At 38.1% G+C, this 13,986-nt stretch overlaps 2 protein-coding genes across 3 annotated transcripts; one reads left to right on the forward strand and one right to left on the reverse strand.

Annotated features, from left to right (window-relative positions):
* Positions 1-184: 184 nt before the first annotated feature.
* On the forward strand, positions 185-3,664 carry LOC112522243 (2,3-dimethylmalate lyase). The gene is made up of 8 exons (XM_025131351.1): positions 185-612; positions 798-1,009; positions 1,310-1,591; positions 1,919-2,041; positions 2,594-2,744; positions 2,837-3,039; positions 3,236-3,272; positions 3,342-3,664. The coding sequence occupies exons 1-8, from the start codon at positions 258-260 to the stop codon at positions 3,458-3,460; spliced, it is 1,482 nt and encodes a 493-aa protein (XP_024987119.1). The 5' UTR covers positions 185-257; the 3' UTR covers positions 3,461-3,664.
* Positions 3,665-3,677: 13 nt separating this feature from the next.
* LOC112522242 (clathrin interactor EPSIN 2) lies at positions 3,678-12,994 on the reverse strand. Of its 2 annotated transcripts, XM_025131350.1 has the most exons (15): positions 12,777-12,994; positions 11,259-11,356; positions 11,130-11,181; positions 10,183-10,262; positions 10,013-10,091; positions 9,010-9,093; positions 8,776-8,921; positions 8,405-8,686; positions 7,677-7,718; positions 7,488-7,586; positions 7,334-7,415; positions 7,192-7,276; positions 6,889-7,112; positions 4,458-5,619; positions 3,678-4,373 (listed from the first exon to the last, which is right to left on the reverse strand). In XM_025131350.1, exons 2-15 carry the CDS (start codon positions 11,291-11,293, stop codon positions 3,928-3,930), a joined length of 2,898 nt encoding a protein of 965 aa, XP_024987118.1. In that variant the 5' UTR covers positions 11,294-11,356; positions 12,777-12,994; the 3' UTR covers positions 3,678-3,927. The 2 variants fall into 2 exon arrangements, with proteins under 2 accessions (XP_024987118.1, XP_024987117.1); XM_025131349.1 differs by having other exon boundaries at positions 7,192-7,415.
* Between the last annotated feature and the right edge of the window lie 992 nt (positions 12,995-13,986).

Here is a 13,986-nt window from a genome sequence, read left to right on the forward strand (position 1 = left end):
TATTTAAAATAAGATGTTTATCATGTATTTGATTGTGTTTATTTGCAGTTAGTTACACGAATTCAGATATGGGATGAAATCAGATAGGGATGAACGGGTTTAAGAGTTTTTAAGAGTTTAAGAGTTTTAAGAGTTTAAGAGTTTAAGAGTTTTTAAGAGTTTTAGTCAAATGCTTTATAATATAGTATAGATATGTAATTATCAAACATACGTAAACCAATCTCTGACGTCTACACTCTCGACCACCGAGAGACAGCATGAATATGTCCACCGTCTGCCACCACCAACCTCATCCGTCATCGCCGGTTAACTTCATTTCTAATTCCAAAGCTTTTACACTTCCTAGAAACTCGATTCATCCGATTATTGCCAAGAACATCGTTCCTTGTGATCATCTATCGAAATCACAGCGATCAATTCACACTAATTCCGTAATTGCATGCTCTTATGGAGGAAACAGAGAGGCGTACGACACAACTGCAGAGTCTTCCCCGGCGAAGAAGCTCCGGCAACTACTTGATTCTCCTGGAATTCACCAGGGGCCTGCTTGTTTCAATGCTCTCAGTGCGAAGCTTGTAGAAAGAGCTGGTTTTCAATTCTGCTTCACGACTGGTACCTTTTGCTTAATTGTTTGCAATTTTATTTTCTCGTAGTCGTATAAGTGTTCTTGATTTAGGCATCTTTTTGGGGGGAAGTTGGTTTTAAAAGTGTTAGATCGTTGTTATGTTACCGGCGTAAATTAGGTTGTTCTTGTTGGGGTTAATTTCAAATTGACTATATCTATTTTTGCTCTATAGGTTTTGGAATATCGGCTGCTCGATTAGGTTTGCCAGACACTGGACTAATTTCTTATGGAGAAATGGTGGATGAAGGAAAACAAATTACTGAAGCTGTGTCCATTCCCGTGATAGGTGATGGGGATAATGGATATGGAAATGCCATGAATGTGAAGAGAACTATTAAGGGATATATTAAAGCAGGATTTGCAGGAATACTTCTTGAAGACCAGGTTCATTTCTTGATATCCATCTTGATAAATGAACAAATTCTTGTACTCAATTTTATACCTTATTCCATCCGTCCCACAATAAATATCCAAGCACACAGATTTAGAAACGTATAATTACTACATAAGTACATAAGAGTTTTGGTAGAATTGGAAAGTGGGCACTTACTTTTAAGAGTGGATACTTATTTTGGAACAAGTTAAAGTAGAAATGTGGACACTAATTTTTGGGATGGAGAGAACAATTGCAATGTCATTTCTTTCCATTTATAGATCTATTGCTGATAATGCTCAAACTGCAAGGTGTCTCCAAAAGCTTGTGGTCATACACAAGGCAGGAAAGTGGTATCTAGAGAGGAAGCTGTGATGAAGATAAAAGCAGCAGTTGATGCTCGGAAAGAAAGTGGCTCCGATATCATTATTGTAGCCAGAACAGATTCTCGTCAAGCGTTGTCCATAGAAGAAGCACTCTGGAGATCACTGGCTTTTGCGGATGCTGGAGCTGATGTCCTTTTTATCGATGCACTTGCTTCAAGAGAAGAGATGAAAGCATTCTGTGAAATCTCGCCTCAAGTTCCTAAAATGGTTAGCAAGTTCATTTTTCCATTAGCAGATAAAGCATGTAAATGTTAGGCCTATGTTTGGTAAACTAGCTAATAAGCTAGTTACTAGCTTATTAACTAGTCATGTGTGATAAAAACTAGTTGATAAGCTAGATGAGAATGTAAAATGACCTAAAAGGGCATTTTGAAAATTTCATTGAAGTTGCAAGTGGAATAATGTGGAAAATCCTTTGGAGCTTATTAAAACGCTACTGAAGTGGGTTTTCACTTATGGTTGCCAAACATGGTCTTATGTTGATGCGGCAAGGTTGATTTTAAGGATCATTTAGCTTTTCTGATTCCTGTGTAGGCCAATATGCTTGAAGGTGGAGGCAAAACACCAATACTCACTCCTCTAGAACTAGAGGATATTGGATATAAACTTATAGCCTATCCTCTTTCCTTGATGGCCGTATCTATCCGGGCAATGGAGGTCAGCTCTTTTCTCTACTGTGATGGAGAACTGCATTTATAGAATTCACTTTAATTTCTTGGTTTAGTGGTTTGTCAACTTTTTCTTGCCGAAATGGTCGCACTATTGATGCTATATGGCCACTCCTTGCCTAACTTGCACCATCTGTTCTAATTTGTTAAGATTTCGTGTATGCTTTTGTCTGAAATAAAGCCCAAACAAATACACTATCATTACATGTTAGTATAGAATTATCAACTTTTCATATTATCATACCCTGGTTTCAAGCAAATCATCCTTGTGAAAATGCAAAAGAAGACTCTATACTTTATATGGATGATCAATTTTGGACCAGTTACGAAAATGTAAATGCAAAAGGAACCATCTTGCTTGCCATCTTTTATCCAGAATACCTCATTCTTGCATATTGTCATGTTTGCATTTTCCATGAATGATGGTGTTTGCAACAAAAAGACTAGTACGATGGTTTGAAAAGTTGATTATTTTTTTGCCCAAAATGTCATCCTGAAATTATAACTGGGTTGCTCATGAAGTTTAGACGGACGTCTGCAGGATGCATTGGTAGCCATTAAGGGAGGGCGTGTGCCTTCTCCCGGAAGCATGCCATCATTTGAAGAAGTTAAAGATATCCTGGGTTTCAACACCTATTACGAAGAAGAAAAACGTTATTCTACTAAAAGCAGTCGATTTGTATGGCAAACAGGTCGATGAATTACCAAAATTTTCAAATGGTTTTTGCTTCATTCTTTAATTTTCTACTCATCAATACGTTGATATGATATACGTATTTATCAGGTAGCAGCAACCCTTACAGTATCCAACGTAAGGGTCAAGATAATACAGAGCAAACAGGTCAAGGTCCAACCGAGCCTGTTGTTGAACTGGTAAATCCAGATACATACGATACAAAGAATCCTTTCTCAGGAATCTGGTCTCATACGTTGAGAGTCAAAATCATTGGGCGGGATGGCTTTGAAAAACTTGATGTCCGAATTCCTGTAAGTTATTGCTTGTGAAACACAGCCTTGTTAATTAAATTAAGTGAAACATTATAGTAATCAATCACCGCACAAGTTTTCAACCAATGCATCCAAGGTGCATGTTGTAAAACATTCCTTTTTCTCAGGATTTTGACCATCTTTTAGTTGTATGATGGAAGTATTAAAGAGCTAACTTGACCTGTAATTTTCTCAGGCCGGTTTTCTGGATGGCATCACAAATATCGTCCCAGGTATCATGTCTCTAAACCCTAAACCCTAAACTAGAACCCAGTTTTATAATACTTTTCATTGTCATACAGCTTTGGGAGGTGTAAACATCAAGGAGCTGTTAGATAATGCATCATTTGAAGTCGGAGGAAAGCTCTTGCTAGATTTTAACGACTCAATGGGCGACAGGATTCAAGTCTTTCTGGAGTAAAATCCGTTTTCATTATACTTCGCAGAAAAACCCACCTTCTTTCATCTTATATTACAATCACAATTTCCCATTATTCTGATCGGATTATATACTTGTGTTCTTGCTTTGCAACTGGTCAAATTCTTAAGTCTTATTTCAGGTGCAATTGTACAAATTTATAGAACTGAAAAATACAAATATACACGAAGGACATGAATATTGAAGATCAGAAACGTATGTGAATCCTAGTGATTATTGTTTGCAATTAGGCATTACATGTTTCAAAAATCAACAAGATACAAAAATGTTTTGAATGTATAGTAAAGAGGCAACCAGAGAATGGTTATCCTGCATGGTATACAGAAAGCTATATGGAATGTGAATAAACCTCTGAGAGAATGAATATTACAAGAAATGCATATTTCTGGAGAAAATTACAAAAAAATACTTCCTATATCACAATAACATATGGGCTATGGCCGCAATTTTTATCTGTAGCCACCATATGGTTGCTGACCATAACCAGCACCTCTACCCAACATTGGATTATAATTTGCAGGCATGGCTGAGCCCAGAGGAAATCCAGCGGGTGGCTGTTGCATCTGAAAACCTTGGCCAATGTTCATTCCGATACCCATATTCTGCTGCATATTGTTCATTCCCATGGGCTGGTTTACACCTCCATAACCAGCTCCAAAGCCAGGCCTTGGACCAGGTGCACCCATTGTGATTCCCATTCCTGAACCCACCATGGGATTCGATGCGGCTCGTAGAGTACCTGCACCCGCACGTCCAATTCCAGTACCTGAACCCATGGCCTTACCCATCGTAACATTTGAAGTCACTGGGGTTTTGCTTGGTTTTTCCATTCTCTTCTCCTTGCGGTTTATGGCCTCAAAGTCAATTCCAATGTCAGATAATGGGTTTGTTTTAGCTGCATATGCATAAACTCAAAAGATGTTAAGAGAGGTCTATATATAACACCAGAAACTCTAGAGGTAGAGATGAAATAACTCACATCCAGATATGTTCAAATTAACAAGCCCTCTGTTCAATGTATCAGCCCACACTGTGGATTTGGTCTCAAACTTTTCTTTAGCTGCTTGTTGAGGCACTACAGCTAGAGCACCTGTTGAACCAGTGAGAGCTGGCTGTGGCTGTGGCTGTGGCTGTGGCTGTGGCTGTGGTTGTGGCTGTGGCTGCTGATAAAAATTTGAAGCTGAAGAACCTTGAGGCTGGAAACCCCCATAAAAGTTATTCGGCTGAGCAGGATGACCATTGGAACTGGGAAATCCTGCCTGTGAAAAGCCACTGATCATAGATGCACTTTGACCACCTTGGGGTGCGAAACCAGGCTGCAACACAGATTGACCACCTTGAGCTGCAAAACCTGACTGTGGCATAGAATGGCCACCTTGAGCTGCAAAACCTGGCTGTGGCACTTGAGCTGGAAAACCAGGCTGCAACATAGAATGGCCACCTTGAGCCAGAAAACCAGCCTGCAACACAGATTGGCCACCCTGAGCTGGAAAACTTGGCTGGGGCATAGACTGATTACCACCTTGAGCTAGAAAACCAGGCTGCGATATAGATTGGCCACCTTGAGCTGGAAAACTTGGCTGTGGCATAGGCGGGTTGCCACCTATTGCTGGAAAAGCTGGCTGTGGCATAGGCTGACCACCTTGAGGTGAAAAGCCTGGCTGTAATATGGATTGGGCACCTGGAGGTTGAAAACCATGATGTGGCATAGGTGGACCACCTTGGGATGGAAAACTAGGCTGTAACGTAGGTTGACCAAATTGACCTGGAAAACTTGAGGGAAATGTGGTCTGGTTGGGTTGTGCTGAAAAAACTGTTTGAGAAGAAGGATGGCCAGCTTGAGGTGCGTAGCCGGTCTGTAGAGAAGGTTGACCAGTTTGAGAAGAAAAAATGGTCTGTGTTGAAAGTTGATCAGGTTGAGCTTGAAAAGCAGTCTGTGACGGTGCAGATGGAGGCAGTATATCTGCTAGAATATCAATGGTTTGGTCAAAAGTGTCCCCAAATCCCGAGTTATTCCCTGACGTTGGCGCAACGGAATTGGGTGGTTCATCAGTGAAGGGAGATGGTGATTGTTGAGCCAAATATCCATCAGTAGAAGGGGCAGCTCTAAAAGGACCATCACCAAACGGATCATCGAACGGCTGCATAGAGAGTGTGATATGAGTAAACTATAAAGGCATATATATATATATATATATATATATATGCATGTATGTATAGGCGAAGGATCTTGTGAGGAGAGTTAAGGGGAGAAGCGTAAGAAGGGATCTAGACCCTTATCACCTTTAATCTCAAACCATCCATGAATTGCGCTTGATACGGGGGTTGATCCAAGGTATCTCGGTGCATCTCATCCTAATGTGCATCCACGGGTGGAGATCCGTTCTTACAATTCTCACCTTAACTCTTCTTCTCACCGGGAACCAATCTTGTATGTATAATGTATATATATAGAGAGAGGGGGAGGTTTAGGGGAACCCCCAAAAAAATGAAAATTTGAGAAACAACCTGATAACCATTCATCTGTGCGTTATGCACATGTGCATACAAGTTTTTTGAACTTTTAAAGATGTTTCTTGGTTTCTATGCACATGTGCATGTTATGCATGTGTGCATACCGGACAAATTACTTGTATGCATGTGCATACCCTACAGATGAATGGTTGTTAGAGTGTCCTCAGTTTTTCATTTTTTTGTGGTTTTCCCCTGAGCCCTATATGCATGTGTGTATATGTATATATATGGAGGGTTGGGTTCCGGTAAGAAGGGATCCTCACCCTAGGATCAATCCTAATTAAAGATAACCAGTAGATCAACAATAATGAGATACATTAGATCAATTCCCTTCTAAAGTGCAATCTATGGTTTGTTTTGGGATTAAAAGTGATCAAGGGTCCAAATCCATTCCTACACTTTTTACCTTAACTTCTATTCTCACACGATCCTTCATCTAAATATGCATGCATATATATATATATATATATATATGTATGTATGTATTTATATATGTATGTATGTATTTATAGATGCACATATATATTTATATATATATATATATATATGTATAGATGCATATAATATGCAATGCATACGTATTCATGCACATATATGTATGGCCGGGTTTAAACGGGAACCAGTATATGCATTGCTGCATATACACTATCAAAATATGTATATGCAAATTAGCATATTCGTCAATGTACATGTACTATATATGCAAGTCTATGTTTTGGTGCATATACGCACTGCAGTGTATATGCATATAATGGTTCCCACAGTTCTCAATATACATTTATGGTTCTCATTTGAACATTCCCCTATATATACATATATGTGTGTATCTATTATGGATGTTATATATGTAGTATCCAGTCAACTTGCACAGAAATCGATCTGAGAGATCAAGATACCTGACTGGAGACACCAGATGCAGCCATGAAGGTCTGACCAGGATTAGAATTTGTTGGAGCAAGAGGTTCAGTGGTTGCAGATGTAGATGGGACTAGAGCCAACGCATCTGAAGAGAAAGAGTCTGACAGAGAACCAAACAAGTCCATCTCGGCACCACCCAGTGTTGGTGCTGGTGCTGGTGCTGGTGCTGGTGCAGGTGCAGGTGCAGGTGCAGGTGGGGCAGCTATACTCACACCAAATTTTCTTAAGTACTTTTTCAGTTATGAAAGATCACCATATAGATAAACAAAGAACAGTTTTACCTGGGGATGCACCACGGGGATCAAACAAGTCAAACCCTTCATCTTCTTGTTTCATTGCAGCTGGCGGAGGTGTGGCAGCTGGTGGCGGTGTGGCAGCTGGTGGCGGTGTGGAAGCTGGTGGTGGTGGTGTGGCAGCTGGTGGTGGTGGTGTAGGAGCTGCAGACTTGATAGAAACCACAGTTTCTTGAGGATTAGAAGCAAATGCTGTTGCCGTCTCTCCATCCCTTCAAAATGTTGTAAGTTAGACTAGATTCAACGCTAATATATCAAGAATAGTCTTTGACACAACTTATTACCTCTTGCTATGAACAACCGGGCTGCGACCCTCACCCACAGCATCTTCGTAAGTTGGAGGTGCCCCAAGATTTTGTTCAGACAATTTTGGTTCAAGTCGACTGCCCAAAAAACATTCATCCATGATCACATCCATCTTAATTCTCATTTCTATTTGTTTTCTAATAAGACAAGCATGAACACTAGATTACCTTCCATCCAGGGGTCCATCTTCAGCTCTAACATTGCTTCCTCTGCCAATGGCAATGAAATAAATTAACAAAATTACAAGTCTTAAAACTGTATTTTTGTTATTTATTGTACTTTTTGATATCGTTATTGATTTTTCCTCCAGAAACTTAAAGAGTTTAAGATTAGAAGTAGTTTCTCTGTCTGTGTGTGTGTGTGTGTGTGTGTGTATTGAAGGAGAGGAGGTTTAGGGGAAAACCCAAAAAATGAAAAACCGAGAAACATCCTGGTAACCATTCATTTGGACGGTTTGCACATGTGGTTATAAGTAACTGAAGCTGTTTTTTGGTTTCTATGCACGTGTACATACCGGACAAATTGCTTACAAATTTTGGGACAAATGATTTTTATCCTCTTATTTGAACCGACTCCTACAAGAATGAAAAACTAAACTAGTTAGTTAGTTGACGCAATAGGAAAACACGAAATGATCGGCAAACGTCTAAACCCTAGTGAATACGAGCTTACATGTGCATAACACGCGGACGTGCATAGAAACCAAAAAGAACTTCAATTACTTATATGCAGATGTGTACATCATACAGATGAATGGTTACCTAGGTGTTCCTCAGTTTTTCATTTTTTGAGGGTTTCCCCCTGAACCTCCCTCCCTCTCTCTCTCTCTCTTTATATATATATATATATATATATATATAATTTACTAATACAAAGTAGCATTAGAGTGCCATACCTAGAAGAATGATGACCATCGTCTTCAAAAGCCCGTTCCCTCTCTCTATCAGAGCTTCGACTTCTTGGGCCATAATCACCGTCAATACTTCGACTTCTTCCACGATACTCATCATCCCTGTAACCATCTTCACCATAACGACCACCATCACGGCCATACCTGTCATCGCCCCATTCTTTTTCTCTGCCATAACCATTATGATCTTCATCTCTACTTCCATAACGCCCTTCATACCGATCATCATCATAAGGCCTGTTCATTCCACCTCCTGATGTGCGAAACCTATTTCGAAAGATCAAGATCATCATGGAATTAAATATAGTTGGACAAAAAAAGTTACAGGATTAATATAAAATCTTTAGCAAACTCACTTCTCCCTGTTGGCAGCAGCCTTCTCTCTCACTTCTTGTATTCTTTCTTTATCATTCACAAGAGCAACAAGACTCTGAGACTTCTTCCTGACATTACTCCCTTGATCCCTCCCCGTAGAATCAATATATTGAAAAGTTGATAACGTCTATCACAAGAAAAGACAATCTTATTACTACCCAAAAGCTTCAAGATACATCATCTCCAGAATAAAGTTCCAAGGAAAAAGATCATACCGATATTTGGTATGCATGTTCTCTAATATCATCGATGACACGTTCCGACCCATTTGCTACCAAATAATCAAGAATTGTCAAAGCCTGGTACATAAACCAAGTTAGAATTTCCCATTGAACATTGGGTATGAAAAAATAACCACCCAATATCTTAGGGGTGTTTGGCTAGAGGTATTAAGCAATCATTTATGGGATTGAATATAAAAGAAATTGTTTGGTTTTTATATAATATAATGGGTACGTATCCCCACATGCCCAAATTTCATTATAGGTTAAAGTGGGGGAATGTCATTCTCATTTTCATTCCTCTGCCTAAACCAAACAACCATTTAATCTTGAGAATATGCAAGTTCAAAAGCATCAAGTAAAAGATCCCATTAGTTTAAAGATTCTTTTAATTGTTGTCTTGTCAGCCAGGCGTCTTCACAACAAAGGGAAGGTATGCGTACATCCTAATCCAAGCCTACTTATGTGTGGGATTTACTGTTTCAATTTGATTTGGTTAAGTTATCCCATAAGTTTAAAGAAATGCCACAAGGGTATGATTGCTCAATTTGGAGGTTTTCTGTGGCTCATAATCTAAAAGGAAATGGTTTTCCTTACTAAAAAGCAAGATAATTTAGGGTATGTTTGTTAGCATCTTAATGTGCTTAAGGGGACTCGCAACTTATTCAATCAACTATATATGACTGTTTGGTAGTAGCTTAATCATGTATAAAGTGGCTTATTCGATAAGCTTTTAGGGGGGAGCTTTATGCAGAAAACCAAGTTTTTTGCAAACCTTTCACTCCCAATTAAAAAAAAAGCTTCTTCCATCTATGAAAAAACCCTCTCAAACAAATATCTTTCCAATCTATATAGTCAGATTAATCCATACAATCCATATAACTTTATCCATACAGGACTTAATGGAAAACCAACCAAACAGCCCCTTAATATTAAAGGCAGTTTTTTTGTGCATAGTACATACTAATTTATGTCTATAGATACAATAGATGCAAACCTTGTACACATGGCGCCAGTTCTTCCCAGTATCATTGATACGCTTCCAAACGACTGACATGATCATCTGGTATTCGTGGCTAAACATCATGAAGACAAGAATGACTTATTTGGACATCAAAACAATCATTTAGTTCTTTGTTTTCAAATAAAAAACCAAGTGTCCCATACTAGTTTCTTGAAGCCTGTGCAATATCGGCAAGATGCGTCCCATGAGGACCCCATGGCTCATTACTTGTTGCATCAAGAACCTGCAAACATAGGATTCAATAGGAATCAAAACTAAATTTAAGAAGCATGTAACACATCAACTAACATAAAATCCCCTAGTGGTTGAGACCCAGGGGGATTTGGTGGAATATCTCATCTGCCCCGGGTTCGATTACAGGCGTTCCCAGCAATTGTGGCCACGAAGTTTATCAAAGATGATGTCTTACAATCACAATCTGTTGGGCTTAGTCCATGCATAGCCTGGGACACCCTTCCGAAAAATACATAAAAGCCCCTGATATGTCATTAACCATTCTCTAAAAGCAGACTGAGTAATCAGTAGATCATTTAATTGACATGTGTTTGTAGCATAGTAGAGGGATATGAGACAAAGATAAACACATTGCCGGCAAGCATTGGTTCTTCATGACCATAGAGGGATTTGCTCAATCGTGTGCATACAAATATCGTGTCACTATAACGTATTTATCTTATATATATAAAGTCCAAAGTGCATAGGATATGGGATATGAGACAAAGATAAACACATACCCGACATGGGTTAAGGTTCAAATGAGAACAGTAACCAAATAAGAAAACACGAGAACAACCAAATCACGTGTGACTTACACTAAAACCACTTGTAAAATCACACGTGTCGCATGCCAAGTCACCCGCACACCCCTTACATTGACCGTGTACTATAACCACATGATTTCCGTGGAAAATCACATGTGAATTGGCCGTTTTTGTGTTTTCTTATTTTAGACCATGTTCTCGTTTGAACCTCCCTCTAGCCGCCATTAGTCACTTCTTTGTGACTATAGGCGGATTTGCTCAATCGTGTGCATATATATATGGTGAAAAGAAATGTGATTCTTATAATTTAAAAGACGGAGGACGCTCACCTTCTGTTCTATTGAAGGAACTTTAAGAACTTTCTTATTCACTCCTCTCTTACTGCATAGAAATAAAAAGTGAAATCAACATCATTAGGTTGTCATAGTTCACATAAAACTAAAAACCTTACTACTTACATGTCCCTGAAAGTTTGATCAAACGCCTTCTTCATTTTCACGAAGGGCGTAAACCCTCTTCAAGTGATGCACACACTCCGAAAATTATTTACGCCCAGCTGGAAAAAGAAAATAAGTAATGATATTCAGTTTAGAATCATGGTGCAATCGAACACGGTTACCATCAAAATGGCCAGTAGAACCAAAAACCCAATGTAGAAATTACGAGCAACTATCTACCCTCCATGTGGCATTGAAACAGAAGTGCCTAATAACTATTTTCGTTGAAAAAGACACGAAAGATTCTTCAAACTTCATTTAGCAACTTATTCGGTCAGCTATACATGACTGTTTGGTAGTGGCTTAATGATCTAGAAAGTGGCTTATTCAGTAAGCTTCTAGGGGTAGCTTTATGCCAAAAGCCAAAGTTTGGAAGTTTTTTTCCAAACCTGTCCCTCCCAGTTAAAAAACGCTCTCATTCCATATGTGAAAAAACCCTCCAAAACAAAAACCTTCTTTGATATATATAGACAGATTAATCCACATAGACAGATTAATCCACATAGACAGCTTTAGCCATACAAGACTTAGGGCCTGTTTGTTAGCAGCTTAATAAGCTTAATGGGACCCATGGCTTATTCAATCAGCTATATATGACTATTTGGTAGTGGCTTAATGATATAGGAAGTGGCTTATTCAGTAAACTTCTAGGGGGGACTTTATGCAGAAAGCCAAGATTTTTCCAAACTTGCCCCTCCCAATTAAAAATCACCCTACTTCCATCTGCGAAAAGACCCTCCAAGCAAAAACCTTCTCAATTTATAAAGACAGATTAATCCACACATACAATTTTATCCTTACAGGACTTGATAGAAAACCAACCAAACACCCCTTAGCTTCAAATATTAACAAATCTACATGAAACTATATCAGTTCTCATTAAGCTGCATAAAAGGGTGGTATTTGGAGAATCACATGAAACTATTCATATCAAAAGTTCAATTAAATCAGATATAAGTTATATTCCAATTGAAGCTATTCAGTTTTCATTCAGCTGTATAAAAGGGTGGCTGAATATAAAGCCATGGATCCATTATGAATATATAAAAGGGTATTCCTAATAGACACTGAATCCATTCAGCTGATCAATTTTGAATAACTACCATCACATACAGCATACTGATTGCTAAAATTCTAAAAAGATGAAAAACACAACCCTAACAGTTTCCTGATTTCAATAACAAAAAACCGAATTGAAATGCAGAAAAGACAAAAACACCCATTAAATACATCAATTACATAACTTAGAACATGTAGTCAAATCCACAACTAGCAGATCAAAACCATTGAATCTTTAAACATAAAAAACCCTAATTAATCACCATTAACATCTGAGCTACCACATACCCAAATCACATAACTAACATTTAGAACAAATTTGAATCAAAAGTTTACAAAAAGGATCTGTTCAGTCAAGAAAATTGGAACTAACCCAGATCCGAAAAGTGATTTATTTTTCAAGAACACAAGATATCGAACCTGATCAAACGAAAAGGGGCAGATCTGATAAGCTGGTATCTTGATTTCTCCCTCTTTTCTGTGTTGAAAATTGAATGAAAATGATACTAAACAGAAAGAGGGTTTGGTCTTCTTTTTTTTGCTTCTCTGTCAACAACAATTCAGGGAAGGAATAGAGAGAAAGATGAGAGCAGACAGCGCACCTTTGAAGGGAGAATTTCTGGGATACATGTATTTTTTCCCTTTTCTTTTTTTTCTTTTTTTTTTTTTTAAATTGGAACTTTCTTTTCTTTCTTTGCTAATTTCCAGCTGGCATGTAGCAAGTCTTTGATGGGTGTTATGTGAAAATTATTATACCCCACCACACACATGGCCGCCAAAAGGTCGAGAGTGTTTTCAAGAAGCTTCTAAATATTCTGTATCATAATACGTCATATGGTGGAAAGGATACATCCTTTGATTCTTGTACTTTTCTTCTGGGTGTGTTGTGAACCAAAGAATTGAGTCGGTGTATGCAAGTTTAACCTAAAATCTTTTTAAAGGGGTTTGTGTGAAATTTATGATTTTTATTTATCTTTAAATCTTTATTCAAGATTATTTGATTTTTTTTTTTACTATTTCAGGTTACATGTACTGATTAATTCAGACGATCACGAATGGTTAGAGTTATCGTTAGTGAGCCTCCATGATCACAAGGGATTTGGCAGCGTCAGAATTAGAATCCAGGGTAGATGAGATTTTCATTACATTTTATGGGTTTTAACCGGTGCGACATAACTCAAATGATTGGATTATTTAAAATTCTTGATAAATACCATTATATATAAAGTGAAAGTGTTTATTGATGTATGTAAATTGCAAAATGAGCTTTTTTATTGTTGATATTTTTTGTAATTAAATAAAAGATTCTTGAAACCGGCTATTGTTCAACCTCTATAAATGACAATTCTCTCACAATGATATTGGATCAATGGTGATCCATTAGAACTTGCATATTGTTTGATCCATGTTGGACAATTCTTGTATTTATAGCATAGAAGTATTTCAATCAGTGATCGAAAAATAAATATTCCACATTTTTGACGAAATATGACGTCTTTGTATAATGTGAACAATCTACTTAGCTACCATGATACGCCATATTGTTTCTTCTTCATATTCATCTAAATCAGATATCATCTGCAAATTAACATCATCATTTGATGAAGGTGATGACACAACATGGGGATAT

Source organism: Cynara cardunculus, assembly GCF_001531365.2.
Source record: "Cynara cardunculus var. scolymus isolate 2C chromosome LG 11, CcrdV1, whole genome shotgun sequence".
Classification (NCBI taxonomy): Eukaryota; Viridiplantae; Streptophyta; class Magnoliopsida; order Asterales; family Asteraceae; genus Cynara; species Cynara cardunculus.

Excerpts from the sequence above, each read along its gene's own strand:
- LOC112522243 (XM_025131351.1), top strand. The coding sequence starts at position 258 with ATGAATATGTCCACCGTCTGCCACCACCAACCTCATCCGTCATCGCCG. Across the intron at positions 1,592-1,918 it reads CGCCTCAAGTTCCTAAAATG|GCCAATATGCTTGAAGGTGG; the intron begins GTTAGCAAGTTC and ends ATTCCTGTGTAG. Across the intron at positions 2,745-2,836 it reads TCGATTTGTATGGCAAACAG|GTAGCAGCAACCCTTACAGT; the intron begins GTCGATGAATTA and ends CGTATTTATCAG.
- LOC112522242 (XM_025131349.1), bottom strand. The coding sequence starts at position 11,293 with ATGAAGAAGGCGTTTGATCAAACTTTCAGGGACAT. Across the intron at positions 9,094-10,012 it reads ACTGGCGCCATGTGTACAAG|GCTTTGACAATTCTTGATTA; the intron begins GTTTGCATCTAT and ends TTTATGTACCAG. Across the intron at positions 4,374-4,457 it reads TAATTTGAACATATCTGGAT|CTAAAACAAACCCATTATCT; the intron begins GTGAGTTATTTC and ends ATGCATATGCAG.